The sequence below is a fragment of the Tauraco erythrolophus genome, chromosome 8, assembly GCF_009769465.1.
Source record: "Tauraco erythrolophus isolate bTauEry1 chromosome 8, bTauEry1.pri, whole genome shotgun sequence".
Lineage (NCBI taxonomy): Eukaryota > Metazoa > Chordata > Aves > Musophagiformes > Musophagidae > Tauraco > Tauraco erythrolophus.
In genome coordinates this window covers 26,385,025-26,411,426 of record NC_141472.1, presented here as the reverse complement: position 1 = coordinate 26,411,426, position 26,402 = coordinate 26,385,025, and the positions used below count along the sequence as shown (strand labels likewise).

At 41.3% G+C, this 26,402-nt stretch overlaps 2 protein-coding genes across 2 annotated transcripts in view; one reads left to right on the top strand and one right to left on the bottom strand.

Annotated features, from left to right (window-relative positions):
* Nucleotides 1-26,402, bottom strand: part of PLA2R1 (phospholipase A2 receptor 1) — a 177,778-nt gene that overhangs the window by 29,139 nt on the left and 122,237 nt on the right. The window lies entirely within an intron of this gene.
* The window catches only part of LOC104373597 (unconventional myosin-X), a 93,049-nt gene that overhangs the window by 66,383 nt on the left and 264 nt on the right, over nt 1-26,402 (top strand). Inside the window, exons 24-40 of the mRNA XM_086616155.1 lie at nt 3,370-3,409; nt 4,888-5,679; nt 7,765-7,888; nt 8,385-8,628; nt 9,475-9,570; nt 11,214-11,307; nt 11,954-12,009; nt 13,511-13,653; nt 15,438-15,632; nt 16,843-17,000; nt 17,417-17,540; nt 19,432-19,729; nt 20,983-21,190; nt 21,961-22,097; nt 22,975-23,098; nt 24,537-24,986; nt 25,791-25,982. Coding sequence (XP_086472281.1) covers nt 3,370-3,409; nt 4,888-5,679; nt 7,765-7,888; nt 8,385-8,628; nt 9,475-9,570; nt 11,214-11,307; nt 11,954-12,009; nt 13,511-13,653; nt 15,438-15,632; nt 16,843-17,000; nt 17,417-17,540; nt 19,432-19,729; nt 20,983-21,190; nt 21,961-22,097; nt 22,975-23,098; nt 24,537-24,986; nt 25,791-25,982 — 3,475 coding nt within the window. The remainder of the gene's footprint in view (nt 1-3,369; nt 3,410-4,887; nt 5,680-7,764; nt 7,889-8,384; nt 8,629-9,474; nt 9,571-11,213; nt 11,308-11,953; nt 12,010-13,510; nt 13,654-15,437; nt 15,633-16,842; nt 17,001-17,416; nt 17,541-19,431; nt 19,730-20,982; nt 21,191-21,960; nt 22,098-22,974; nt 23,099-24,536; nt 24,987-25,790; nt 25,983-26,402) is intronic.

The following is a 26,402-nucleotide window of genomic DNA, read 5'->3' as shown; positions in this document are numbered from 1 at the left end:
TTCATAAATAGTTGGTTACGTTTCTTATAGGCTTTTGTTAAATACTTGTCTCAAAGATGGATCTTGGCAGACTAAGATGTGTGACAATATCAGAAAATTCTAAGGTTAGAAGCATGTCACAAGGAAAAGAGATTGCCTGCGGTTTCACTGGAGACAGTAAGGTGATGTATCTGCTGGGACAAGACATGGAGTCAGTGACACCAATGATGAACAGTTTGGTAAAGGAATTTGTTGAATGACCCTGAAGGCTCCATTTTATCAATGTGTCAATTTTCAACAACAACCTCATCAGCAACACAAAGCTGTACAAGTTCAGCATGTCAGTAACTAGTTTGCAGATATCAAATGCCACAGACGCTTTCTCAGATCTGAAGTCCTTATTGTATTAAGCAGAGCTTGTCTCTGTGTAGTTTTAGATAAAAGGACCTATGTAGCTTACTCATTCTAGTATGTTTCTGCCCCTGCCCTTTAGTTCCCAGCCCATGGAAGATGCGTTGAACCTCATTGAACATCACTGTAAAGAAGTGTCAGTGTTTCTAGGAATCAGGTGAACAGCTCGTTTTGCTTTTGTTTTCTACTTGATGTTAAATGACTTCATTCAGAGTGGGTAGCCAGAAAGGTACTAGCAGACCAACTTGACTAAATCCTGAACTCCTGTTTGACCTCAAAAATCAGGTGGAAGTCCACAGAAATTGCAAATCAGCTAATCTACTGAGAAAAACAAAAAAAAACAACACACGTGCAGAGACAAAATTAGAAGGACCAAGATGCAAACTGAGATATAACGAACTAAAAGTTGGCATGCAGTTATTGTGCATGCACTGTTGGTAAAATGCAGACATGAGCAATTTGATGTACTGTTCAACAGGAAGAAAAAACTATAATGTTGAGAAAATTGAGGTATTTGATGCTATTTTTATTTGTCTTCCCCAAAAGGCTTAGCTGTTGGACACTAAATACAATTAGCACAGGTGTGCAAGAATTCAGAACCTGGTGGAGAAATAAAAGGTTAGAGAAGACTTAGATAAATCAGGTTACAAAGAATGCATCTGGACTTGGTGAAACTAATATCTGGATACTTCAAGAACCAGCTGAAGTGGTTTGAATCAGTAGCTATTCTCTTTCTCCTCCTTTGTGGATAGCAATGGGTTTTCCATAAAACTGGAAAATTCCAAACATAATGTGACCCCTGTTTAAAACGGGAAAAGGAAGGAGGAGGGAGTTGTGGACCAGTCAGCCAAACCTCAATTTCAGGAAGATACTGAAACAAATAATGAAACAGTTGTAAATCCTTGATAAAGGAGTTAAGAGCCAAAGTGGACTTCTGAAGAACAAACAGCATTAAAGTTATCTGTTTCCTTCTGTGATAGCAAAGCATGCCTTGTGGATAAGGAAAAGCCATAGAGGGTAGGTAACTTGACTTTGGGTAGGTAGAGAGTAAGTAAGGGCTTTGACGTGTTATGACGATACTCTAAGTCACTGTTAGGAATCTGGTTTGAAAAAAAATAAGTAGATGAAACAGGACTAGGATTTGTTTTTACTGCATTGTATTATTGCATTTTAATTAGTAAACAAAAGTAGTTTTTTGTTAAACAGGAGAGAACTTCTGAATGGGATTCTTCCATGGTCTGTGCTTGATATGGTACTAGTGCAATGTTTTCATAATAAGTTGGATGAGGAAATATGAGTATCCTTATTAAATTTGCAGATAAAACCATCTAGTCAGGGGCTGTAGGTGTATAGCTAGACAGGATTACAATCCAAATAATTTTTGGAAATTAAAGAAATGATCTGGAAAGCATAGGATAACATTCAATACAGGCGTATGCAGATGTACCGTTAGGAATAATCAAATTCACAGAGAGAGAAGGAGGAATGTCTACTCAAACAGCGGGAAGAAGGTCTGGCGGCTAAGCCGAGTATTAGTCACCAGTGTCATGCTGTTTGAGAGGAGAAAGCAAATGCTGTCTATAAACAAGATTGTTTCTATAAGATGTGGGGTGATTCTCCTGTTCCGCTTGGCACTGGTAAGGCTTCAGTTGGAATACTGTCTCTAGTTTTGGGTATCTCATTTCAGGAAGAGTGTGGATCAGTTGGAGATGGATGGAAAGCAGCAAGAAATATCAGAGGTCTAAAAAATGTGAGGAACAGTTGCAGGAATTAGTGTGTAGATTGCAGGTGATATTCCTAATCTGTTTTAAAATGTGTCTGCTTCTTGAACCCTTGTGTCATTTAAGGCAGTTGTTTAACTCATGACTACTGTTAGAGATCTGTCAGTAGAGTTGGAACCATCTGGATCTCACTTATGTCATTTGTAAACATTTCCTGGATTTTTTTTTTTTTTGAGAGAGAGTGAGCGCACAAGAGTGAGAGCTTTAAGGACTTTGTGACTTGCAGCTGCAACTTAGAATCTGGCTGGGAAAAGCTGCAGGGCCTGGGAAATAAATATTGTTGCCCTCCTGTTCTGCTTGAGGTTGAATTACGGATTTGAAAGTTACCACTGCCGGTCTGAATTTAGCTGCACAGTGGTTGCTACAGGCAGGCTCTTTCATCCAGCCACATCCTATCCCTACTCCCTACACATGACCCTGGCATTTGTCTGTCTACTAAGCTGTTTGTAGTGTACTCGCTATGGAGAAGCTGGCCCACAGTGACAGATTTCCCTTGGAGTACAAACTTTTTGATCTGGGTGGAGATGCAGCACCATGGGATAGTTTTTTCCTCTACTCATGTTTACCAACAAACTCTGACTCTTACAGCCTTTACTAGTAAACTAGGTTTTGCATGCCACTGAGAAGTTCCACAAGCTAGAGTACCTAGGTCTTCAGAACAGAAAGTTCTCAGCTTAGTCATTTAACAAATTACAAAAATTTGATCATTTCGGGGAGCTTTAATATAGTAAAAGCAAACCAAAACACAAATTGAATGCTGGTATTGCAATAATTCTGTTCTGTTTTAAAAAAAAAAACATACACAGTTTCCTGATATCTGTCAATTAGGCATGTGCAACCTCATTTAATATCCATGAATGTATAGTACTTCAGAAGATTCTGTTTACATTTATCATGAATCTAACTGATCTGTCTTTCTGTCACTGTTTCCAATGTCCTTCCTAATGTGTCCCAACTAATCCAATTTCCTGATTGATCTGAAAGTTAAGTGCATGGGGAAAATTTGTTGAATCCACAAAGGTCATACCAACCACAGAGAATTGGATTTTTACTAAATTACAAAAGCTTTTAAATCAGTCTTACAACAGGTACCTCATTTAACCTTTTCCATGGAGGGATGCTTTGCCTGTGTAATTCTGAAAGCCTCATGTAGGAGAACCAGGTCTATCTCTGACTGTCATGTCTTGGTTTTGAACAGAGAAAAGGAGCAACTGAATGTGCTACTCCAAGTGGCTCAGGTAAGCTTAATGGTTACTCTTTTCGTATGTCTTCTCTGAGTATCTGCGAAGGGTCCTTCATTGCCTACCCTTCGCCTGGCGCTAATATTGTTACTATGGCAACACTGTTTAAAAAATGGGCTTTGTTCACTCAAAACGTGGAGATGTTTGGCTTTGGCATAGCTGCATAGAGTTAGCAAGGTGTTGGTTTTTTTTCAAGGCTCATGTGCTACCTTTCATGGTTCCTATTTGAAAATTTCTGTATTGAACATGCAGCATCCTTTTTTATCTCTACTGCTTGAGCATATTACATGACCTTGTGATGTGCCACACGGTGACACAGTCTGTTTTGCTGGATTGTTGCCTGTAATAGCCAAAATAAGAGTGCAGATGGCTGCTACCATGGCTAAAATAAACTCCTTGTAACTGATCTAATTGTTTTGGTACTTGATACATCAAAGAGCAGACCACCTACCCTGAGGTGTGTGATAACAGCTGTGTATCGTCTTACTACTTTTCCCAAACCACTTGTTCTCCAGTTTCGGGCCAGCTCTGTTCAGAAGAGATGTCAGAGTAGAGTATAAAAATGCATTTGTCCACAAGTAAGAGTCAAGTAGAGAACAGGCAACAGGGTAACTGTAATGAAAACAAGAATCGTGGCTTAAATGGGCCAATTCATTGGCTGCATTGTCATACTCCTGTCATTGTGTGTGTTATGTTTTCAACGTCCTCTGTGGAGGGGAGGTTGGCTTTATCTTATAGCTAAACATCACTGAAAGTTGCCAATATCTTCTGTCTTCTAATTCTTGTGCACTTGCTAGAAATTTCCTATTCCTTCAATGTGGAGAACAGAGGAAGACAGAGTCTTCAGCAGCCAGCCAGCCAGCCATCATCCATCCAGTGATGCTAAACAATGCCAACAAATTCTGGGTGGAATTTTGGTGGAGTGGGTCTGGAATGGATACAGTCCTGCTTCATTGCAAACATCCCTTCCAGACCTCGATTCTGATGGTCAGACCCCTAACTCAGGAAGCAACGAAATCTCCAAATCTTTTAACAAATTTCTGCTCTTAAGCAGGCTATGCATAGATGTATTTGTATATAGTTGCTTTCTCCTATATGTTTGTAAGTTCAAAAAGAGAGGACTGACCTTCAGATTTTTTTTTATACAAATTGTAGTGTACAAAGGGCTGTAACAGAGAGCAGACAGAGAAGCTCTTCTGAAAATTCACTGATCCCAGTGAGCTGCTTTGTACGATGCAGAGAGGAGGTAGGCTGCTGGAAAAAAGGAGTTACCTGAAGATCCAGTAGTTCTATCTTTAGCTTTTACACCATGGATGATTGCAGATGTCAATCAGAAAAGGAGAGGATGCTTAGAGTCATCTTTTTGCAGATGTGAAGTACAAGGCAAGCACAGGAGATAGGAAGAATGAAAGGTCCAGGCAAGGAACACATATAGGTTGAAGAAACTGCTTTAACACTATTATAATTTCTTTAAGGTGGAAGCAGTAAAGACTGAGGAAGTAGATATTCCCCTGCAAGAAGAAGAGAGACGTCAGATGGAGGAGATCTTAAGACTGGAGAAGGAGATTGAGAAGTTGCAGCAACAGAAAGAGGATCACATGTCTATCATCTGTGAAAACACCAGGAATGAAATCAATCGGCAGCGAGAAGAGGAGATCCAGAGGCTGGAAAAGGAAGCATCTAGAGTTGCCCAGGAGTTCTTGGAGCTGCTGGATTTTGGCAATCTGGATGAGAGTGTGCAGAACTTAGAACGCTCACTTTCTAGTGAGGGGACACTCAACATTGACTGCAGCCTGGTGGCACCACTGGCTGAAGAAGAAGTGGATGAGGGTTTTCATGCTGATGATGAAGGACGGCCAACTTCCAGTTTGGTGGTCTTGAATCAGCACAGCACAAGAAACAGTGATAACTACTCAGAGAAAGGTGCAGACGCAAGCCTTTCACTTCTCCAAAGAGAGGTGGGAGAGGTTGTCTCTTCTCCAGGACAACCTGTGGAAAGAATCACTAGTCCCAAGGAGCAGAGAGCTCTGTCTGACCCAGTAGAAAGCATTTACAGTGGTGTCTCAAATACGCAGAGGAGAAACAGTGGAGAGGTGGGAGAGCCAACTTACACTTCCTCCCCGGATGTGGAGTCTGACTATGACCATGAGGAGTTTGATGGCTGTGGAGATGCAGGTAGCGCCTCAGCAGAGCCTCGGAACGGTGAGGAAGGTCTGAGACACTCCCATGGTACCAGCCTGGACTCCAACCGTGGCAGCCTGGACTCGGTAAGAATCCCTCCCTTCGCCTTTCTGGACATTAGTGTGACTTTGTTGACATTTGTGACATCCTTGCCTTCTTACTGTATGCCTGCTTGCTGTGGGTATTGCTATTAATATGTAACTCTCTCTTACATCAATAATCAGCCTGAAAAAAAAGCAAAGAGTTATAGATAGGCTGAAGACCAGAGGGCTTGTGACTGTCCAGTGTTCCTGGTACAAAAGCTAGCACATATATACCTAGGCTATTTTAGGTTGTTTCCATCAACACATACTAACATAACGCCCTTTAGGAAGACTGAAAAAATGCAACTAGTATCTGTTGTACCTTAGAGAGATTTCACAGAAGTAGCTTGAGCTTCCAATGGACAATCACAAGAAGAACTGGAAAGACTGGGGTTTGTTTTGTTTCCATCTCTAAAACTTCTCCTGTGCTAGTCCTGTTACTGTTCAGAGTCAAGGGTTTATTTTCAGCCGCTGCATACAAGTTAAGCTATTCTAAGGCTAGAAGAAGTTACTGTGGTGATCCAGGCTGGGTCTCGGTGCAGTAAACCAAGACCGCTGAACCCTTTCATTCCTACTGCAGGGACAATGACAGCGTAGTAAAGCTGGGCGATTAGCCTCGCACTTGAAGCATCTCAGCTTAGATCCCACACTAGGCTCTGGACTTCCTGAGTGCCCTCAGGCTAGTTGCTTAATAATGCAACAATAAATCCTCTGACAGAACAGGATGTCAGATAAGCCCACATAAGATTGTGAGGAGTTCAGGTGTGAAGCCAATGACAGCCATAAAAATACTTCAGATAAATAATGTTCCTGCGAATAGAGACTTGAACTTCAAAATATCTTTCAGAAAATGTTTGGGGTTTTTTTAAGGAATTCAATTTACTTCCTTTGCTATTTTTTTCCAATGTCAGATTGTGACCTTTCTTAAAAGTTGCATGATTTTTCCTGTTTGCGTTTCCCTAATGTCAGCTGCCAGCCAGCAGAATTTTTTGTGATGTGATCTGCTTGAGTAAAGGTACCTTCTCTGTGGGCAGGTACTCACAGATCACTGTCACGTAATCTTCAAGTCATGAATCATTCTGTCACAGCTTAGGCCAGTTTCTACCATTCTTCTTAAAATGTAAATAGAAGTGGAGGGTTTTATTGGGCTCCTCAGTGAGTAAGGCTCATGAAAAATCCGATTCATACTATGTCATGGTATGAGCCACAGGAAGAGATAAGTGCAGCTGGGTCAAGATCCCATCAGTAGCTGCTGATCCAAGAGTGCCTGCTTTTTGAAACTTAATGGCAAGTGAGGGAGAACAAATGAGTGGAACAGGAATGAGACAGAGGAGTGTAGAGGGGTCACAGAGAGAGGGCAGACGGGAAAATGAAAAGAAGCAACATGCATTTGAGGAGGGAAAAAGTCTAAGGAGCTGCCTTCATTACAATTGAATTAACAAAGCTGATCAAAGGAAGTTGTATTTAAGGTAAAGGAAATGACAGGGTAATTTGGGATTTTGTGTGTGAAGTACTTTCTTATGGTTGAGGGCCATTATCTAGTCAGAGAACAGGGATCAGTAAATACAGTACTATTATTTCAGTAGTTTAGATCTTTGGTTTTAGGGTTCCGTTATGTTGTTATGTGCTTTTTTTCCTAATCAACCCAAAGCAAGGAATTTCCTTGCTGGGGTTAGATCAGTGCTTCATCTTGTCCAGCATAGCTGGCCTGTCTGCCAGAAAAATCAGCAAAATCCTCCAAAATGAAAAATTCTTTCTTAATCCCATTAAATTAGATTTTGGACTGTGGGCTCTGCCTTGAAACAGGAAAGTTTGTTACTGCAGGTAACTAGAGTTTTCTAGCCATGTCCACTGCTGAATGTCACTCTCCTTTCTGGTATGAAAATTCCATGCTCTGGGAGACTCTTGCTTTAGGCATTAATGGGTAAACTGTCAAGCCTCTAGTTTTACTCTATTGCTTTTTTTGTAAAGGGGTATGTGTAGTTTTGCACCTTCTGATCACGTGACTTGTCTAGCCTTGTTACTGTGCTCCACTCCTCCTGCGACCAGGAGAACCCAAGTAACCTGTATTTCTTCTTTTCCTTTTAGTTTCTGGACAGTGAAGAAGAAGTGGATGTTTACATTGATACAGATGAAGAGTTTTGTAATGGACGAGTCACTATCTTCAATGGCTCAGGACCACCGTATTTTCACAGCTATCTCTACATGAAGGGTAAGCAGCTTTAGCCATAGCCAGGGAAGAATGGAATCCAGGAAACTCGCTTTCGTCTTCTGTTTCTCCAGAATCATCATCTTCATCTGCTCTTAGTTCTCTGTTTACTCTTATTTTTTTCTTCTTTTATTTCAAACAAACAAATAAACCAAAGAGCTAGGAGGTGGATGTCAGGAAATTAGACTAGATGTCTTTGCCACTGAGACCTAGTTGTGCCACTTGGTATGAGCTTAAATGACTCATTCTGAGCTACAAAACTGATGACAATACAAAAATATTTGAGTAGTGCCTATATTTCTATATTTTATGTTTGTTTCACTAGTTCATTCTGGTTTTATTCTGTCCAAATCTTATCATAACCTTGTTTCTGAACTTTATCAGCTCCTTTGTTTCATGTAGGAACCAAAGTGGCAACTAAGTGCCCATGAAGCAGGATCAGAATGGAAACATGGCCCTTGTTGCAAGTCTGGTGAAATCTTGCTGCCTTGCTTTGCAGGAGGTCTCATGAACCCATGGAGACGGCGCTGGTGTGTTCTGAAGAATGAGGCTTTTATGTGGTTCCGCACCAAGCAAGAGGCACTAAAGTCAGGCTGGCTCTATAAAAAAGGTGGAGGCATGTCAACACTTTCACGCCGCAACTGGAAACGCCGTTGGTTTGTGCTCCGAGAATCCAAGCTGATGTACTTTGAGAATGATAGTGAGGAAAAGCTGAAGGGGACAATTGATATCAGAAGGGCAAAGTGAGTGAAGAAATAAATCCTTTTGATCCCTAGTATTCACTGTCTAATTCAATAACGAAGTATCTAGTGCTTGCCAGTTCATCAGCCTATGTATCTCCCAAAGGGCTAGGAGAATCAGAAATGTAAGGGAAGGAAAAGACAGTTGCAGGTTCTAGTTTTACTCTGGAGGGAGTCTGGAATTACTTGATAGTTCTTTTTCCAGTCTTGCATTTCATAATCTGGCAGAAGCTCTTCCGAAGCGATGGATGGAGCCAGATCAGGAGGGGCTAATTAAGTACATACCCCATGCATTCTCCCCTACCCTGACTCCATCTGTTTCCTGGCTTCTCCAGGCATTTCACAGAGATGGTATGAAGCTCACAGCGGGATTTGAATTTGGCTGTATCTACTATGCTTTTTCCTGAACCCTGAATGCTCTTTTTGCTGCCATAGCCAATTCCTCACCTCTTGCTGTAAGAGAAAGGAGAGGCTAGTCACCTATTAGCATTATGTGGGCCTGTAAAGTGCCGAAAAGAGTGGCACACCCCACTTTGTAAACAGCCCTCTATATCAACCTCCCTGTTATCTCTTCTTCCATCTAGTCTGCTGGTGTCTTGAAGAAAATCCATTTAACACCTTAAGCTTTGCTTTTGTAGTAGATTAACTGTACAAATCTTTTTAAGGGGACCCTAAAAGTCTTAATGTGTGTTAGAGGAATTTTGTATTTCAGTTGGAGTTACAAGCCATAAGAACCAGTGATTTCCCTTCTGTATGGTGAATGATACAATGTGAAGAAAATTGGCCAGAGGGAATTTATGCCTGTGAAAGGTTTTTCAGTTTTGGCTTTTGTGATTTGCTGTGTTCCAGGGAGATTGTGGACATTCATGAAAAGGAGAATGCTTTGGACATTGTGACAGAAGACAGAGTTTATCACATTGTCGCAGAGTCACCAGAAGATGCCAGGTATAAGAGGGAGTTTTGTTAGGTTTGTTCATTCAGTGCAGGTCTGATCCAGCTACTCATGGGAGAGCCTGGGAAACATAATCACTTCCCTTTTGCGGGAGAAAAGAGGGAATTCGTTCCAGAATGTCATTATTTTGCTTACTGGGAGGTACCACACCTACTTTGGGGGCTCCCTATTGCAGCTGCCGAGGTGGTGGTTCAGCCTATTGGTCAGTCACAGGACTGCTATCTTCTTACACATCTGTGAGCATGCTGAATTAACGGTTACTTCAGGAGACACACAAAACTTTAATATAAACTGGAACATCTAATAGCTGATTTATTTATTAAATGGAATCCTGAATCAAACAAAAAGTCTATTCATGTTGTCTGTAAATGATTGCGAGAGCAGCTGGGTTTTATCCAGGAGACAGAGAAAAGGCTGCAGCTTATCAGAGTCTGTAAGTGTCATCTGATAAAATCTTCGCAGTGCAGAGCAAACAAATGACTCATGTCCTTCCTTCTTGGCATCCTGGCCATACAGTGGGAATCAGTTGTTTAAGGGCAGGTTGGACAACCTGTTCTCGCTGTGCAAAGCCAAGTTAAGAGGTTACCGTTCCTAGCTGCTCATTACCTCATTAAGCTACTCTTACCAAGGCTTCTGCCCTCTCAGCCCAGCCAGTGTAACTGTTTCTCTGATCTACTTTATTCAGATTCTGCAAAGTTATTTGGGGTCAGTTGTTACTTCATTTGGGTGTAGGGAAAGGAAGGGGGAAAGCGTTTAGACACAAAGAAATTAACAGAAATAGACTGAAGAACAGTGACATGGACAAGAAACAGGTGAATTCAAGGGGCAATAGCTAAAGAGGCAGTAACTTCTTAACCCAGAACTTCCACAACTGGAATAGGCATGCCTTAAGATAACATTGCAGAATTGCCAGGGCAAGGGCAAACCAAATGTGGCCTTTGTCAGTCGCTGTTCTGAGGGAGATGAAAGCACCAAGACTTGCACTAACAAAGGGCAGATTAGTGGATGTCATAGAGTATCCAGTTTGAGAATCCTCCATGAAGTCTAGATATTTGCTGATCTTACTGGAAGCTGCAGATAAGAATCTGCCTGTTCTGACAGAAATTAGCCTCCAGATATGTCTGTAATGAGAAATCCTTTCACAGACAAATAACTCCAAATTAACTTATAAAAAAACCCCATGATTAATTGACAGCCATATGACTTTCAAGTTTATGAGCGGATCAGAGAGAGACTAGTTAAGAAGGCTCCCAGGCGTCTCTAGGACTCTAGTCCAGGAAGATTCCCAACTGACCCTGTCTTTACAACTGCTGTATGCTCTTCGCAGTCTGCTGACGTGTGCTCCCTGGTAGGGCCACTGCCTGCGTACAGTTCCTTGAATAGCAAGTCGAAAACTGGATTTTGCAGGAGCAGCTGTGAGTGGGTTGGAGAACGTGCACAGAATTTTCATGGATAAATAAGGAGGAAGGAAGATTAGAGTCTGGTATGATCGGGCCAAGAGATATTTTGTAGCATATTCCTCAGGAAATTGTGAATGAAGAAATTTTCCCACAGGCATCTTTCCAGGTTCCTTGATCATGTTCTAGAGCTAGCTTCACTGCTCAGATCTTAACTTTGAGTCTGTTTCCATTGCCAGCGGTTGGTTTAATGTCCTGAGCCGAGTACACAGTGCTACAGCACAGCAGCTGAGGGAAATGCAAGATGAACAGGCCAATCCGAAGAATGCTGTGGTGAGTTACTGTGCAACCAGTCTGTGGGCATGCTTAGAGCCCTCTGCGTTTAACTATTTTGTGCATATTTTTCCAGCACTTACAGTGCTGTAGTTCATGAGCTGTATAAGAAAGCTGGACGATTATTATAAAGGAACAGCAAAGCTGATAGAAAAGAGGGTAAGCAGTGGAGAACACGGTGGTTGTGGTGGGTTGCTCAGCTTGATCACCAGTGGCTCTCCTCACTGATTTGGACGGGAGCAGGGAGGCTGTCTTGTGCAGATAAAATGTCTCAGGATGGGATTATGGGACTAGTCTGGGTCACAGTTATTCCAGACAGAAGACATGCAGTTGGGAAGAGCAGGGTATTTCTGTGTTTTGCTAGTACTGAAATGTGGAGGCAGAGGTATATTAGATCCTCATAATGATCTCTGGAAATTTGTAGCTTTTTTTTTTTTCTCCAGTCTCATGAAGCCCGTGCACATCTTCTTGTGCTGTTTAGGGAGCAAAGATGACTCACTCGTGCCTTTCTCATATGTTCATTCTATGACTATTCAAGCTATTGGAATTCAGAAGACTGTTTTCATTCCCAATCCTGTTCATGAAGGAGAATGTCTGTAATTTAAGATGCAAGCAATTCCTGTTATCTGTCTCTCTCACTGTACAGGGAACCCTGGACGTTGGGCTTATTGACTCTGTCTGTGCCTCAGACAATCCTGATAGGTAGGTACACCAACCTCACCATCTCTTAGACTGGAAACTTTCTGACATACTTCTGTGGGTAGGTCCAGGCTTTGTTTGGAGTTTGCATTTGTTTAAACTCATAAGAATTTATCTCCAAACAAATAAACTCAACTGAAGTCTTCAGGTTGTTTCAAGCTATGTCACTTCACAGGCATGAAGTTCACAAGTGTATTTTCTTTAAGTGAAAGTTTAGATACTTCATTCCATCTTAAAAGTGGAAACAGCATAATCTCCATGTCAAGAAATTATAGTCTTACCTATTATTAACGCTGAACAAAAACATCCAGCAAAAGCAGCACTTGCACTTTTCAACAGCATAATTTTGAGTTTATCTTGTAAATTTAGGGAAAAACGAACATCGTGAAAGAATAATGGATGAATTTTAAAATCCGTACTTTTCTTGAAATCTTTGCAATGCAACAGAGCACAGACCTTTAGTTCACAGATTGGTTGTTTTCAGAGAAGAAATTATGGGACATTTCATATCACTTTAACATTTAATTATTTTCTACAGTGTTACCAGGTTATGTTAGCTATTAAGTTATTTGCCTCTGTGGTCTGTTTTTTTTTCTGACACAGGTTGCCAGGACTTTGGGGTTACTAGTTTAGAAAATGCATATCTTGCTAGTGAACTAAGCTTTCATTAATCAAAATATTTTAGCCAGATCTCAGCCTGGACTCCTCATAGTTAATCTGTCCCAGTAAAATGTCCCAGTAAAAAACTAGGCACAAACGGTAAGCTGAAGAGTCAAAATCTGTTCATGCATCTGCTGAGATACACTCTTACCAATGTTTGAATCAACATTAAACAAAGTCTGAGGAGAATGCTTATTTTTCAACCAAGGTTTTTATGCAGCATATTCTTGTATTCCATAGGTTATCCAGTGACTTGATTTGCACCTTTTACCTTTTTCTTCATACTTGCATTCTGCTTTTCAATTTCTCTGTTTTCACATAGAAATCCATATTTGCTTTCAGAGCTTTCTGAGTCTATCCTCCTGGTCATATTTTTATTTTTCTGTTTTTCTGTAAAGCATCAGAATTGTGAATGATCCCTGCTGGGATCTACGTTTGCTACCGCATCACTGGTTTTAATAAGTAGGAGGAGAATGGCTGTTAGTACAGCCCTGGCTCAGCCCGGTGGTACGAGCACTAATTCAGTCCAATCAGAGGGTAGAACAAAGTCCCTTGCTTACGAACACAGAACATTTTACAGCTGGTCATTAGCTAATTAATGTTTTCTAGTCTTCGGAAATAGCTTTTGAAAGATAATTCCATTTATCTGGTCTCTGCATTCATCAGTTTGCAGACCAGCTGCACAGGAGATACTCTCAAGTGTTTCTACACTTCTCTCTAGTTTGTATTCAGAGAATCTTTTCTGCATTTTTTATGGGAAAGTAGAGGACATGGCTTTGAGTGTGCTGTAAGTTGAGATATTTGTATGCTTAAGACCAATTTTAATACTTTTGTTTTCTGGCAGGCCAAATTCTTTTGTGATCATCACAGCAAATCGAGTGATTCACTGCAACAGCGACACCCCTGAGGAGATGCATCACTGGATCTCCCTGCTGCAGAAACCAAAAGGCGAATCTAAGGTCGATGGCCAGGAATTCCTTGTGAGAGGTGAAAGGAAATGCATGCAATTACAACACTGGAAACTCATCTTCTGTTTTTAATCTGAGGGAGAGATTTGATTGTAGCTAATCCAATCTAGGGTTTAGCAGCTCCCCAAAAACAACCATTCTCTGCCCCATGCCACCTTCCTATCCGCTACTTGCTGCGTTCTGTCTTGTGCTGGCACTGGCTCTTATCTGATTCCCTGTCAGATGGATTCAGAAAGCTAAAAATTCCAGCTAAAGCTGGAAAAAATTAAGTGCTTCTTTATACGTTTAGTTTTCTGATGTTAGTTCCATAGCCTATTTCAACATGTCCATCAAATGCCACCAGGGAATAGGAGGGAGCATGGCTGCTGTTTAAGAGCAGCTGGCTTAGACTGACTATGACATGACAATGCAGCTTTTGTTTTCAGAAAGCTCTGTTCCTTCTGACACCTGTCGTGTAGAGAGGGAGGGAGAGAGATCTTTGTGGGATTGCTGCTGTCCTCAGCTAAACAAACTAACCTGATTCTGGTAGACATAGTGAGGTGAGAATAATTCTCTGAGGCTGATCAAAAGATTTAAATTTTGTCTCTAGTTAGAGCTTAGTTGGAGGTGGAGGAGCTGATGCATGAGTAGTGATCACACACGTTACAAAATATTCCCCCATTTGTCTCGAATTTCCTCAGTACTTTCAGCTCATCACATGGTCTTAAAAGTACAAAAACACTCTTGATCCAATCTGTGGAAAGCAAGTGATGAATTAGCAAGTTGTCTTACATCTTCCAGAAAGTATCTATGAGGGAATAAAGGTCTGAGAGTGGTCATGGCAAGGCAGGAGCACGGGAAGAAAAGGGTCATCAAAAAGTGGCATAAGCCTTCCATCCTAGTCTTAAACATTTCAAGAAGATTGAGTGATATAAAGCAGATTATGGGACAGCAATTTGAATACTTTAAATTCAAAATACTTAATTGCAAGGCGACAGTTCCTTTTATCTCTCATTGTTCATTAGTTAAAGAAAAAAAGGAATGCTACTTTGAAAAGTCAGTGTGTGCTCTGCACTTCACAGTAAGATATCTGTGTGACAGTGGTGTAACCATGAAGACACATATTTGGGAAGGTCTGTCTCTTTATTTTTTCTTTATATGGAACATCTGGGCTCAGTCCCACAGTCTTCGAACTTTTTGCCTTGTTGGGTGGACATTGCGTTTTACAGCTCTGAATAGAAAATTGTCTTTTAGACGGTTTCAGCAACACAGACTCTCATTTTTTCTTTCATAGTATTGAATTTTCTATTCTTTTTCTTCTTTTTTTCTTTTGTGAGGAATCTAAAATGAGAGAGAAATTATTTTTCCTGACCATGGGAGGAAGAGATGCAAGTAATACTTACAGATCTGTATACTAGTAGACATGTATCACCAAACCTCTTCCATTGAGATTTGGATAGGAATTTGGCATCTCTTTGGAAGAATGAATTGTAAACTATTTATTCAGATGTTTGTGACTTGTGAGAGACGCATACTGAATAGAGGATGCCGTCATGGTGATGGCAAACTAAACCACAGATCATTGATTAAAAAAAAAAATACGTAAGGCTGAAGGATGGAACAGCTCTGTGGAAAATTTTGGGCTAATTTCTTATAGTGACTGTGCAGGATACTGCTATAGTCAGGAAAGCAGAGATGGTAGTTCCCGGCATGAGCCTTTTGCAGAGAGGTGGAGTTCTGGTCCCAGAGTTAGAGAGCCACCAGGCAAGAGGCAGGATTGCTGTGGTGGTGAACACCATTGACATGTTTGTGTTCCTGTGCTAGGCTGGCTTCATAAAGAGGTTCAGAGTAACAACAAGATGTCCTCTCTGAAAATGAAGAAGCGCTGGTTTGTTCTGACAAACACTGCCCTCGATTACTACAAGTCATCTGAGCGCACAGCTGCCAAGCTTGGCACACTTGTGCTCAATAGCCTCTGCTCCGTAGTGCAGCCCGATGAGAGGGTCTTCAAAGACACAGGTAAGAGGAAGAAAGTGGTAATTAGCAGACTTTCCATGTGTGGAGTTGCCTGAAGAGGGGACGGTGTAGGAATGTGGTGGTGTGTCATGTTGAGAAGGTGGTCTTGCTGTTATCTGAGGCTCTGTGTCTGGCTGCAAACATCTGTCCCCACAGAAACTGTAAGAGACTTGCAAAAGGCCAGAGAGTAGCGTGCAAGTGACGGTAAGTCCCTCACACCTGACGGAGATACTCAGTGCTGATGGTTTTTCACTGAGTAGTGTCACTGTTTATCTAAGTGTTTCCCAAATAGGGAAAGGGATGTGAGTTCTCATAGTTGACATTGTGATTATCAGTACCTCTCCGTAAATAAGTGCCACTTTGTAGCATGACCTATGTTTGTCTCTGGAGTCAGTGTTGTTCTCTGAAATAACAGCAATGGCATACACTGTAAGTCTTTGTTGTAGCATCACTCAACTTCTAAGAAACAAAAGATGACAAGGGCCTATGTTTGCTTACTGTGCAGCGTGACACAGGTCTGGGAAGGCAGGATCTGGCATGGGCCTCTATTGCTTGCCTTATGAGTTTGGGAGGGAATTTGGATTATGAGGCAAAGGGTGAATCCCCTGAACAAAGGTGAACCTTAAAACAAGACTTGAAATACTGGACATTTGAGTAGTGGAGTTACTTGGGATGTTTTTAAAAAGGGCTGGAAGCATTTAGTAAAGTGAGATGAGGGGAAATTTATTCTACTCACTCATAAGAAATCTTCCTTGGTTTTGATCTCAACCGATGTCTACGACTGCCTTTAGCAGAGTGAGTTGTCATTGCCCTGACCTGTTCTCTCAGTTTATGTCAAACACATTATTTTTAAAAGTTAGGAGAATTGATTTGGCAATCTGACTGGGTGCTGTGTGTAGAGTCGTCGTTTTCTAAGTGATGAATAGCACAGTGTAGCCCAAACCCCGTCTGTGAAAGTGAGCTGCCAGGTTGGCAGGGAAGTATTCATGTTACACTGCAGGATACTTGTATCTTGGAAAGCTGTCTTTGTACCAAAACCTGGATTGGGACCTTCCTGCTGATAAATATGTTTTGAGAATGAGTCAGTTTTAACCAGACACACCATATGTTGCTGTCAAAGCAGCAAGGGTTTTCCTCAGCCAGGTGCTACAGACAAAAAGAGAAGATAACATGGATGCAGGTTTCACCTTCCGGCTTCTTTGTTTCTCCACAGGCTATTGGAACATCATTGTCCATGGGCGAAAGCACTCCTACAGGCTGTACACGAAGCTGTTGAACGAAGCTATGCGCTGGGCCTCTGCCATTCAAGGTGTCATTGACAGCAAAGTTCCCATAGAAACACCTACACAGCAACTCATTCGTGACATTAGGGTAGGTGACATCATGCTAATTCCCAAGTGAGTTGGGAGCAGCCAGACCACCACTGGCCTTACCCAGTCATTGCTGAGACTGTGGCAAGAAATGGGATTGCTGTCTTACGGGAAAAAAAAAAAAAAAGAAAAGAAAATGACTGTGCAACTAAATAATCAAATCACATTTGAAGTCAAGATCCTGTGCTTGGTGACGTTTGGTATGGCCCAGCATGGCCATTCTTATGTTTAATTTTCAGAAATAATGTACAGAATAATTTTTATATGTGAATTATGCGTTGGTCATCTAGTCCTTCTAGGGACCTTCAGAAACTTAGATAGGGGTGGTTGAGCTTGAACCTAAATTTGTAGGGACATCTTGCGAAATACTATCCCCATTTGAGGATAATTCTTTTTTTTTTTTTTTTTTTTTTTTAGGAAAACAGCATGAACTTTGAAGTAGTAGAACAGACATATAGGAGGAACCCAATCTTGCGATATACTCAGCACCCTTTGCATTCCCCATTGCTCCCACTACCATATGGAGATGTTAGTGTCAACTGTAAGTATTTTACCTGTGTGACAGAATCTGCTGTAGTCTGTAAGCTCCTTCTATGTAGATGAAGTCCCTTTAGGGCAGTATAGCCCACATAGTTCAGAGAGAAGAAGCAGTCCCTTTCTCTACACGAAGTGTATTCTGAGTCCACTACCTCATATCTTGGGAACACTGCATCTTAAAGTAAACGGGGGCAGATAGTTTATCATCCATCCAGGATACGTGCAGCCTGTCATCCTTGAGTTGCAGCTGGGGTGCAAATGGCTCCAGTGCAAATCCTACAACAGGATTGCATCTGCAAGTGGCAGTGGGATAGTATTCATGTAGAAGCTACTGTAAAACCAGACTAAATGAATTCTTTCTTCAAATGCTTCAGCAACATGAAAGAGCTAAGCTGTTTGATAGGGAACCAGAAAACCAAAGTGATTTATTGATGATTCCAGACTGTTTGGCATACTAAAACTGAAAGCTGCTGCTGAAGACCTATAGAGGAATCTCTAACATGGAGTGACTGGGCCACAAAATCTTTTCGGAAGTCAATTCCAATCTAGATATGCAAAGCAATCTATATGGGAAAAACAGTCTTCCGCATAGGCAGTGATGGGTCTGAGTGATCTAGTTCTGCTTAGGAAAGTGAACAAAAATTTGCATAGCTTTATGAAAATGTCAACTCTTGTGCTGAGCACAGAAACAAAACAGCTAGTGAAAGGCTTTGAAAGCTTAGAAAAGGGAAAAAAGTCTTCGTGCAGCAGTATTGATGTATCATGCACCTGCATCTTGAATATGGGATGCAGTTTGGTCTGCCATATCTTAACAATGATATAGGAGAAGTAAAAACCTACCCAGAGATGATCAAAGGCATAGAAAGACTTGCCCACAATTAAGAGACTAAATAGAGCAGGATTCTTCAGCCTCAAAAAGAAGTTTTTAGGGCTAGAGGACTGTCATGGAGAAAGTGAAGGAGGGGAGTAACTGCTCACTGTCTCTCATGATACAAGGATCAAATTAAGTTGCAGATTAAAAGAACAGAAAAATTCTGAAATACAGAAAAATTACAGAGCAAGTACTTACACTGTGGAACTTACTGCTACAGAGCTTTGTATTTGTACAATTAATGCATGGCACTGGGGAAGCAGTGGCTGTATAGGAGATTCAGAAAGACCTACAGCCCCAGAGGTGTGCCAAGGAGAATGAAAGCCTGCAGCAGTATGGTGGTATCAAATACTTCTGAGCAATTCAAAGCAGGCATTTAGGTGCTTAAAAAATGTAACCAGTTTTGGTGTAGGCATTTTGTATCTAAACAATAGGTAAAAGCTGCATCTGTGGTACAGCAGTTTGACAGAATTCTGTGTTGGCTCAGGGGTCAAAGCTAATACAGGCACAACACAGAATTTTGGAATTGTGCAAGCCAGGCTTTGGTGTCTGCATTCAGGCACCTAAAGCCTTAACTGCGTTAGTGACCCTCTGCTTCATAGCTGCTCTCAGGTGAGCGGACAGTTTACACAGAGATGACTTTCTGCCACCTCTTCACCTGTGTCTGCAGATGCGGTGCCAAAAGCTGTCTCTTGGCACCTCATCTGCAGACACTGAAGCCTGAACTAGATTTCAGTGCTAATTTCCTGTAAAAACATTACTCTGCTTTTCTGCACAGTATATCCAAAAATGGGTTTGCAGTGGAGACAAACTAGATGTTGGCAAATACTAACTGAAACTGCATTTGCACATTTAAAAGGGAAGCATTAATAAATTTTGAGTATAAATTTCAGTTCAGGAGATGAGCTAGTGCTCAGGTTGCTGTTCTTCTGTGACAGGTTCGTACAATTGCTAGTAGTGTTGCTGGGCCAGTAGAAAATGAGGGAGATGCTCACCTCTTGTCGCCTTTGTGATCATTCCCCAGTGCAACAAGAGAAAGGTTACAGCAGCTTACAGGATGAAGCAGTGAAGATCTTTAACTCCCTTCAGGAGATCGAGACAGTGTCTGACCCCATACCCATTATCCAAGGCATTCTGCAGACCTGCCATGATTTGAAGCCCCTTCGTGATGAAGTGTACTGTCAGCTCATCAAACAAACTAATCACATGCCGCATCCCAACAGTACTGGGAACCTGCACCACTGGCAGCTGATGTCATGCATGAGCTGCACTTTTCTGCCCAGTAGAGCAATCCTGCGCTACCTCAAGTTCCACCTGAGGAGGTACACGTCCTTTTCATTTGCAGCCTATTTCTTTTCTCTCTGCTTATCTTCCACTGCCTGTTGTAGGTACCTGTCTTGCCGTCATCCTGTGCAAACATCTTCCTGTCGCGTTGCAGCCTCCTACCTTTGTGCACAATTCTTACTACCAGTTGTTCTGTTGTATTCATACTCCCCCTTGCCACCCATCTGTTGTGTCGACTGGATGTGGAGAGTAAGGCTACCCAAAGAGAATACTGTGAGACTGTGTTAAAGTGAATTTAGAGCTGATGACCTACTGCTTACTAATGTCCATGTAAACATTCTCAGCCTGCAGGAAAGGTGAAGACCACCATACTTTCACATACATTGAAATATCTTCTACCTTGCAGCTGCCACAGGCAAAAGGTGTACTGTGGAGTAGTAGATATACTGTAAATGCAATTTATAATTTTTCAGTATTTGTTTGCTTAACTAAGCACATAATGCTTACAATTTTTCTAACCTGCTTTAACCTCCAATTTTCACGAACTAAATCATTTACATTTCTTCCCAGTTCATCTTCAGCATCTAACGCAGCCTTCCAAAGCAGCCTGCATTGGGGCTAAGCTGCAGCCATATAGCCTCCCTCCATTCATTAATGATGAGAAAGATCAATAAAATCTATTTGGTTCCTTCCAAGTGAGGAAAGAGTGAGGTGAAATTTGTGCCGATACACCAAATAGCTACATCCAGGGCCTGGTTCCAAGAGGTGTTGAGGAATACTCCATGTTGCCATTTCATGTTTTTATCACTGGAGTTGCAGATAACGTTAGAGTTGGAACTGCTGGCCTTGGAGGGAAGAGAACCATGTATGAACATCTACTTTCTATCTTCTTGATTCTGAAAAATACTGTAAAAGTGACTCAAGCACAGGCAGCAAATTAAAAAACAATTAAGAATAAATGGGAAAAAAAAGTTTACATTTGATTTCATAGTTTTTAATCTCAGTTTTGTAAATTGAGATAGTCAATCCTACTATCTTCATCCGGTACTAAACTCCTGAAAGTTTGAACTGCTTATTTCCTGCATTGTTGAGAAATGCCACTGAAGTGACTTTAGAATGACTAATAAAAGCAGGTTGTATGGCTTAGGAAATAAGCGGCTCATTCTTCCTGTGGTTGTGTTTGACATCGTCTCTACTAAACTCTTTACGTACAGTAGTCCAAGTTGTATAGTAATGTGCATGCCTTCTGGTTCTCTATGTAATGTTTTTTTATGCTTCTCTTTACAATTAGGGTAAAAGACCTTTTTCCAGGCTCAGAGATCGACAGGTATGCGCAATTCATAAGTGATTCCCTGAAGAGAACAAAGACAAGGGAGTTTGTGCCCTCCCAGGAGGAAATACAGGCTCTTCTCACTCGTGAAGAAATGACCACAACTGTATACTGCCATGGCGGCGGCTCCTGTAAAATAACCATCAATTCCCACACAAGCGCTGGGGAGGTAATGCATTAGTAGCCTTAACTAGATGTAAACACACAGCTATGTCTGGATACTGAGTCTGTTGAAGGGACTCCTGTTTCCCAGTCATCTCCCATTCCTCCTTTTTTTTTTTTTAATTACTATTTTTTTGCTGTATCTGCAAAGTCTGTAGGGAAAGCTCAGCTTCTTCTGCAGGTTCAGGATTATGCAAGGCCTATGCCCCAGTTGTAGACTTAGCAATTGTGTTGCAAAATGTAAACAGTTTTGGTGTTCTGCTCATTGGAAAGGTAATAATTCTGAAGACTTGCTAAACACAGTTTTCTGGACGAGTTGAAATTCCAGTTCATAATCCCTTCTGGAAGGGATATTCTATCAGTAACTTAATTGTTAGCAGGTCAGACGCAAGATTCTAGGTTACAGTAGGGATGTCTGTGAAAACATTAGTGCTAAACAGAGGTAAAAATAGTAATAAAGAGTGGAATTGTTACTAGAGGAACTGAAAATATCATCACATCTAAATCCATCATATGCCTGTATCTTGCGCAGAGTTCTAATTCCCCCATCTCCAAAAGGAGAACAGAAAAGGACAGAGAGGATGACCAAATATAAGTAATGACTTCCCTGCAGGAAATGATTGTTTAGGGTTAGAATTCTTTAATCTGGAAACAAGATAATCAAGCGAGAAATGTGATGGAGGTCTATGAAATGATGAGTGTCCTGAAGAGATACTGATTTTTTTGTTGTGAAAGTATGTGTAATACCTGCTCTGTGATCTGTCTCTGATGTTGCAGGTGGTTGAAAAGCTGATCCGAGGTTTAGCAATGGAGGACAGCCGTAATATGTTTGCGCTCTTTGAACATAATCAGCAGGTGGACCGTGCTGTTGAGAGTCGGGTGATTGTGGCTGATATCTTGGCCAAGTTTGAGAGGTAGAAGAACGTTTCATAAAATCTTTAACTCCTAATTGGATGTAACACTGGGTTAGGTGATAGTATAGTCAGGTAGTTTTATGCAAAGCAGCTGCAGTGATTCAACTGTTCTCTCTGGTTTGAACTTCCTTTCCATAAGGTTCAAGTGCTCTTTCTCACTGTGTGGAAAACCATGTTCACATCTGTTTCAGTGAGAAAGAAGCATTCTTTGTCAGGCTCATCAGGGCAAAATTACTCGTGCTTTTATCAAAAAGTCATGGTTTATTAGCAGAGCTCAGGGAAGGCTTGCTAAAGTCTGATGATCTTGTCAATTTACATAATGATAGTTATATTGGAAGAGAAAGCAATGATTTGGGCATAGAAGTGCAGCTCTGATTTCTTACTGTGGACTGTGATTTTGTGGCCAGACATACAAAGAAAGCAAATTGGGAAAGAAGCTGGCAATGCCATAGTCTATTATAGATATCTGTTCTAAAGACAAAAATAAAATTGTTCCAACTGATGGCAAGGCTGATGCTTTTCACAGTCACAAGATTACATGGAAACAGTATCTTGAAAATGGGGAATACTTTGTGTGCTGCTGTCAATTCTTGCATTTATCTAGAACCATTGATCTATTTTTTTGATCAAGTATATCTGATAAGAACTTTGGGTCCTTCAGAATCAAAATTTCATGTGAATCGGAGATAAAAATGGAAGTTACCAGAAAAGTCTGCTGCACTGAAATTGTCCTGGTAAATTAGGTCGTTCTGTATACAGTCTGTTTCAGAAATCTGGGGGTACCTTCATATTGTGAGTTGCTCTGTGGACATCCCAGTACCGTGGTGCTTCTGGTTACTGTTTTTTTTCACCTCTCATTCTCCTTCCTATCTTACAGACTTGCTGGCTCTGAAGAAGAAGAGGAAGAAGGTCAGTGGCAGCTGTATTTTAAGCTTTATTGCTTCTTGGATATTGAGAATGTTCCCAAAGATGGGGTGGAGTTTGCCTTCATGTTTGAGCAGGTAAGCTCGCTCTGGGAGAATGATTTGGTTTCGAGGGCGGCAGAAGCACACAAGAACATACAGGAAACTGACTTACCTTTGCATTAGAAGTGGGAATGCTGGTTTGAACAGAAGAATTTAGTGTGTTGGATTTTCGCCTGGAATCTAACAAGCAGATATAGTGTGAGGTTCTCTATAGAAGAGGAGTATTAGAACAAAAGAAGGAAAAATGAATAAAGGCTTCAAAAAATTGGAAGACCAAGGATAATATAATGCTTTTAAACTGTGTCTTTAATTTTAAAATATATAGAATTGACTAAAAGAAACCTATGTTTTGACTGATTTCTTTTGATTAACTGAGAGGCACTAGAAGAGTGCTACAGAAAAAGGAACAGAGAATGTAGTTGATAATATTTATCTGCTGAGTAATCTTTTTTTTAAGTTGCTATACTCCATAGCACAATGATGCTAGTTAGGCCAGAGATCACACTGGTATGAAATAACCTTGCAATTGGGGATTAAAAGATAAACTGACTGGAGTACCCAGTTGTGTGATTCATCCATCTTTCTTACTGCCAATCAGGAGTTTGATCTTGCCTCTGAAAATTATAGCTGTTGAAAATTAATTATTATGTGTTAAAGGGAGTCAGTGTCATGAAGACTGAAACTCGTTGACAGTCAAATGGATGGCATGTACATCACACAGACAACGGTTCCCTAAAAGGGCTTTCTTGAAATTTCTTCTTCTTTCTTGAAGGTTAAGTATTGTTAAGTATAGAATGTCTTGGAAACGGTCAGGAACAAGACTTCACGGAACTCTGTGGAAACTCAGTTGTACTGGACTCCCTGTAGACAAGGCTTTCAATGCACACAGCTTTCACTAGCAGAGAGTGGTAGAAGAGAAGTAACAGTAGGAGAGTAGATGTTATCCAGGCATTAGATGGATGTAGCAAAAAAACACATAAATACATTTCATAGAAAAACAGGCAGAGAGAAGCAAAAAGATTTGGGGAGACATCAGGTAAAAGAGGAGGACGTGGGAGGTGCTGGTATGCAATGAGACTGAGGTCAAGAGTCTTGAGTTTATTACATCCAACTCTCTGGTGTTGAATATAATCTCCACACAGAAGCTGTAGCTCGCACAGCACAAAAATTGCCTCCATTCCAGTCTCTCCCATCTGTTCCTCATGTAAGACTTGCAGTACAGGATAGGGGCCCCTCAGAGATCCGTCCTGTCCAGGCTCACAGAAAGAGGTGTTTTCCCCTGCATTGACCAGTTACAGACTTTGACTTCTTTATTATAATGTCTGCTCTGACCTCCTGAATTATGTCTTTCCTGCTGAGATTGGCTTTCCTGATGGGATGGGCAGATGCCACAGGAATCTGTACATGGACCCAGCTGTGAATTAAGTGTGCTTCTGCTTTCTAATGAGTTTGGGGACTTCTTGTTTGTTTGCAGGCTCATGAAAGCCTCATAGATGGTCATTTTCCTGCACCCGAAGACACTCTGCAGCGCCTAGCAGCTCTACGGCTGCAGTATCTTCATGGAGATTATTCTAAAATAAGTTGGACCCTTGATGGAATCTACCCAGTTAACAGACTAAAATCCAAAATACTGCACTCAACAAAGAGCAGTGGCACTACCAGTCATACTCTGGAGAGGAGACGGACCAGCTTCCTTGAAGGGACATTGAAACGTAGCTTCAAGACAGGCTCTGTAAAAAAGCAGAAGGTAGAAGAGGAGCAGATGATGGAGATGTGGGTAAAGGAAGAGCTTTCAGCTGCTCGGGCGAGCATAGCACAGAAATGGACCAAGCTGCAGGGACTCTCTCAGCATCAGGCCATGGTGAAATACATGTCCATTGTAAAGGAGTGGCCGGGTTACGGGTCAACCCTCTTTGATGTTGAGGTGAGTGATGTATAAACTTGTGTAACTACTGCCAAGGAGAAGCATCAGTCTGGAGAACAGATACAGCTGTGTGTATTACATTGCTCGGCAGCAGAAGGGAATTTCAGGAAATGGCTGCATTTTGCCTTACTAAGCTGAAGGTGAGCCTGTAATACTGTGTACCCAAAGAGGTGTGACGTGGAGAGCATACAGCAAGCAAGCAGGTGCATCCTGGTAAATAAAGTGAGACAATGAATTCCCACTTCATTAGAAGAGCAATAGAACTTGGGAAGCTTTTCTGAGCTTAAGGAGGTGATGGCTAGTGAAAGTGGAAGTAAAATGAAGCTCTATTGTCCTTACTGGCAAAAAGTGCAATACTGTTCTGCAGCAGAACAACAAAACCAGCTCAGACTGGGTCACTTAGACCACTGTGCTTAGCCTGCTGGAGTAGGAATCCAGAGTTCCAGTTTTATCAGTTTTATCGCTGCCTAGGTGGATTACCATGGGAAGGTGCTTGCCCTCACTATATTATCTTTAAAATAATGATGGGAATATAGACTTCCTAAATCACTTAAAAATCCAATAGAAGTTTTAGGTATTATGATTATTTATTACTCAACTAGTATTTGACTCGACCATGTCACTTCTAAATCTTTGCAACAAGAGTGCCTATGAGATTCCTTCTGCAGACATCGGGCTTTTATCTACTGGGATGGAGAGTTGAAATACCTTACAGGAGCCAGAAATAGAGAGCTTTTCCTTGAATCAGAGAGGATTTGATCCTCCACTATATTTATGCAGAATTTCATGTTTCTCTTTCTGCAGTGCAAGGAGGGTGGATTTCCAAATGATCTTTGGCTTGGAGTCAGCACAGAGAACGTGTCTGTCTACAAACGAGGGGATCCTAAGCCACTAGAAACTTTCCAGTATGAGCACATTGTATTCTTTGGAGCACCACAGCCTAACACCTTCAAAATTACAGTGGATGAGAGAGAAATGTTCTTTGAAACATCCCAGGTATGTGAAAGCACAAGACTTGTTGTTTGTGCAGTTTTACTAGCACGTCAGTAAAGCTCTAACTTCCATGGACTAGAGAAATTCATATGCAAGAACTCTTGCTGAATGGACTGGACAGCCAAGGAACAAGACGAAGGGAGCTTACACCTAAAGTGGCATGGTACCTCTTCTTGAATACAGAGATAAGCAGAAAAAAAATGATGCTGGTTAGAAAGTGAAGGAGGTTGAATGGTCTTCCAGTGCACTGGGAATTTCAAATTTTGGGTGCTCATGGGTGTGCTTGGTTTTTTCACTCCTTTCTAGTATATGAACAGGGAGTTCACAAACTCAAAAAAAAAGTTTAGTAGCATTAAAGTTGCTTTTCTTTGAGCTACAAGCCTTTAAAGTGTCACTACCACAGAGCACAAACTTGTAAAGCAT